Source organism: Lycium barbarum, chromosome 3 (assembly GCF_019175385.1).
Source record: "Lycium barbarum isolate Lr01 chromosome 3, ASM1917538v2, whole genome shotgun sequence".
NCBI classification, from domain to species: Eukaryota; Viridiplantae; Streptophyta; class Magnoliopsida; order Solanales; family Solanaceae; genus Lycium; species Lycium barbarum.
Window position 1 is genome coordinate 110972454 of NC_083339.1, and position 4008 is coordinate 110976461.

General features: G+C 35.3%; 1 protein-coding gene across 1 annotated transcript; it reads right to left on the bottom strand.

Moving 5' to 3' along the window:
• Positions 1-718: 718 nt before the first annotated feature.
• LOC132631814 (molybdenum cofactor sulfurase) lies at positions 719-2741 on the bottom strand. Its single transcript, XM_060347516.1, has one exon. It carries the CDS (start codon positions 2632-2634, stop codon positions 850-852), a length of 1785 nt encoding a protein of 594 aa, XP_060203499.1. The 5' UTR covers positions 2635-2741; the 3' UTR covers positions 719-849.
• Between the last annotated feature and the right edge of the window lie 1267 nt (positions 2742-4008).

Consider the following 4008-nt stretch of genomic DNA (forward strand, 5'->3'; position numbering starts at 1 on the left):
TATCTTGCACAGAAAGCTTAAATTAGTTCAGCTAGAGTAAAACTAGATTTCTTTGGCTTAAAGATGGATGTGAAATAACTGATTGATGCTTGGAAAGGTGATTCTTTCCCAAGTGATATAACATGGATGCTAGGTATGATATCCTAAAGTAGCATTAGCCTTTTGAGACTTCAATTTCAGGTTATATTATCCTCTTTCTCATCCGGCAGAGAAATATTCCTGTAAGTATAATTGGGGTAGTACCACTATCTTTTCCCTCATCAATAGAAAAAGTAGTCATGGTGACCTGTGAATATGTTATTAAATGTACCTTTTGGTGGTAGATTTATCTCACTGCATTTGCAATAACCATAGCGCTCAGTTTATGAAACTAAAGGTCCTTTTTTTTTAGGAACAATGGTGTATCAGCATTTGGTTGCATCTGCAATGACTGTGCTACATATGTCAGAATATGCTACATTTTATTTCGTTTGCGCTCATTTGTTGAAAATATAGCACTATTGCTCTTCCTGAAAATTATGGCTTATTAACCATGTTATTTATAGCGAAAGGAATTTTGTGGAGCATAAATTTCTTAAATGCAACTAGATCCTACAATGTTTCTTATCGGCTGATTATAGCTTTCTATCTTGTCGTCCACAAATATTCGCAATATATAGGTTTATTCAATCGACGCAAGGTGAAAAAAATGATAAAAATGTGAATCCAAGTCCATATGTGCCTTTCTTTCCAAATGTTTGGACTCTCATTCAGTTTCTGGACAAAGATCCAGCATTTGTTTCCTTGTTACATCGACAAAACAAGTTTCACACTTCAAAGTCTTTCCAATTGCAGACAAAAACTGCTGCATTAAACTTCAATAGTTTTCTGATACAGCGAGCTGTATCTCCACCGTTCTTTCTCCACAAAGTCTGCATCAAGAAACTGAGCTATGAATGTCCAAAGCCGGTAAACATCTTCAAAGTTGGCCAGAAAGCTAAGGGCAATGGTTACTACTGATATGCCAAGTTCAGTTCTTTTAGACTTTTTGCTCTCTTCATCTTTTTCTTCACCCTTTTTACTTTCTATAGTCCTCTGCTTCTCTTCCTCATACTTGTCTGGAAACCACATGTGTGACAGAAACCCATGGCTGAGAGAAATATTGTTCCGATCCGCAAGCTTCTGTATGAGAATTGGTTCCACCCTTTCTCCTTTCCAGTCGAACAGATTAAACGCCATAGCTGTTCCCCTGTCAAATTTTATCTTTGGTCCATAAATTTTGACCAGAGGAAAATGATCCAACCTATTTGGATGCTTGAGTTTGAGGAGTGCACTAATAAGCCAATTCACTAGATACCTTCTTCTGTTACCAATTTGCATCAATCCCAGTGAATCCACATGATCCAAGCATCGGCATTGAATCTCTGTGTTTCCCTTTTCTTCCAGCTTAGTGTTACTGCCTTGTGCAATACTAGATTGACCTGATTCCTCTATGCTCTTTTCCTTGTGAGCTGAATAAGAGCCAGCTATATGCAGCTCATCCAGTTTTGTAACAAAGTTGGCTTTTTGTTCAAGCTCCGTGCCACTACCTGATGAATCTAGTGAAGTTGGTGGAACAAGACTTACAATGCCTGTACTAACAGAAGCTTCCAACATCGATACAACCGATTTCTTGACGATTAGGCATCCGAACCCTGTAGGATTTTCACCGAAAACCTTGTAGAAAGAGCAAATAAGGAAATCAGGATGGATGAGAGAAAGTCCAAAGCTATCCATATCCTTAGGTCCCAATGCACAAGCATCAAGCAATAGATGCCAACCATTTTCCTGCGCCAAGCTCATCCACTGATAAGAGTAACTGGCTCCAGTCAATCTTGACTGGAGAGGAAATACAAACAGTCCCCTTGATTTCTTTTTCTTCTTTTTCCTTATAATAAGTTTCCTGAGTTTCTCAGAGTTTATTCTTAGCCGTGGCCACTTGAATTCTGCTGACATTATATTGGCCCCTCTTTTCTCTGATGTATTGACCATGGTCTCCAATGCTTCACTCTCATGGTCATAAACTGTAAGAAGCTTTCGACTCGTTTTGAAAGGGTAAGATTCTGCTATAAGCTTGAAAGCTGATGATCTATTAACAGTAAAAACCATGGAATATTCATTTGGAGATATGTTAAGAAAATTCAAGATTTTTTTCTTGATACTGGATTCTAATTTTGATCCATGACCACCATGTAGTAACTCAGATTTAAGATTAACAGACTTGCAAGATATGTCAAAGAAAGGATAATTACAACATTCATGAACCTGTAAATAAGAGAAGAGACCAATGCCAATGTAATCCAGGCACACATGGTTGGAGACTGACAGATGATAGTATTCTTGATTCCGAATTTTGTCGACTTGTCGAGTCTCCGAGTATTTCGGATATGTTTTAATGAACTGAGCAAATGATTCTTGATATGAAGGAAGGGATTCATGGTTAGTGAAATGTGTATTTGGGAAGAAAGAGGAAGTTGTCGTGGCTGCAAAGCTATGTCGACAAGCTGAAGTTGTGCTTTTGATCTTTGAAATAGGCTGTTGGTTCTGATGCTCAAGCAGTATAAGCAAAGGATTAGGGCAACAACCACGAGTTGTTGCTAATTTCTCAGCCTCCATATTTTAGCTTCTTGATTTTTCTTTTTTTTCCTTAAACAGTTTGCTGAATTATCTCCATTCAACTCTGGCTTTGTATCTGTTTGGCTGTTGCTGTCTATCAGTCAGCTTTCATCTTTTAAATAGTCACATGCTTACTTAGAAGAAAATGACTTAAGAGCCGCTTATAAGTTGTTTATAAGCTGTGTTCAGTTTTTTTGAGTGTTTGACTGATCAGCTTAAAGTCATTTTATGCTTAAAATAAGTTTAAAAAAATAATTAAGCCCATTTGACTTAGCTTATCTAAAGCAGCTTATAAGCCGAAAATAACTTATAAGCCAAAATAAATAAATTAAACTATCCCAACTTATTTTTTTTTTTTGCTAAACAGGCTCATAATCATTGTTCTTAAGCGCGTTTTGGCCAGCTTGCTGAATGTGGGACCTTAGATTATTATTACTATAGATTTCTTCGAGCTACTGTATTTGACCTTTTCTTCATATTCAATAAAGAAAAGCTCTTCATTTTGGCCCTTTTCATACTCATTCTAGTCTTTGTTTGCAATACCTGCAAAAGTTGACCCAGCTTTAACAATTAAAAAAAGAGAAAAGTATACCTCACTCAATATTTTTTAATCTATTAAAACTGTCATTTTCCGTATTTTAATAATTCTTTATTTCTAACATATTATGTGACATTTTTGAAACCATAAAATTTAAAGGGTATCTTGATAATATAGTATTTAGTTAAAGACCAGAAGATTCAAGTTTTACTTATTTTTTTGAATTCCATACTCTATCAAACTAAGACATAAAATGAAACGGAAAGAGTAATACAACATAACGTTTTGTTTTGGGCACATAGAACATAATGTTATTAAGTTAATCAGTCCATACCTTTTACTATCAGTGTATCAACCTCTATTTCACTCCTTACGGTTCCTTTTATACAATATTACCACTATATTTGGGGCTCTAGCTAATCATTATTTCTTTCCTTTTTTTTTTAAGATTATGGTAAAGTCAGAAATTTGAATAAAAGGATTCGAAAAAAATAAAACTTTCACATTTAAGATATGAACCTATATCAAGGAAATTAACAATAAACATAAATTTTTCGTTTTTATCCTTTAGTAATCTTTCAACATTCGGGATTCAATTGAATCCCCTTCATTAAAGGTAGTTACATGCCGGTTGGGGTATTAAAAGAAAGCAAACAACAAGTAAAGATAAAGACATTAGGTCATGATCTATTTCTATTTGAAGGGAGTTTTAGAGTAACGGTAAAGTTATTTTTGTGTGACCTATATGTCACAGATTCGAACCGTGAAAGCAGTCACTAGTACTTACATTAGAATAGACTGTTTACATCACATTCCTTTAGGTGCAGCCCTTCGTC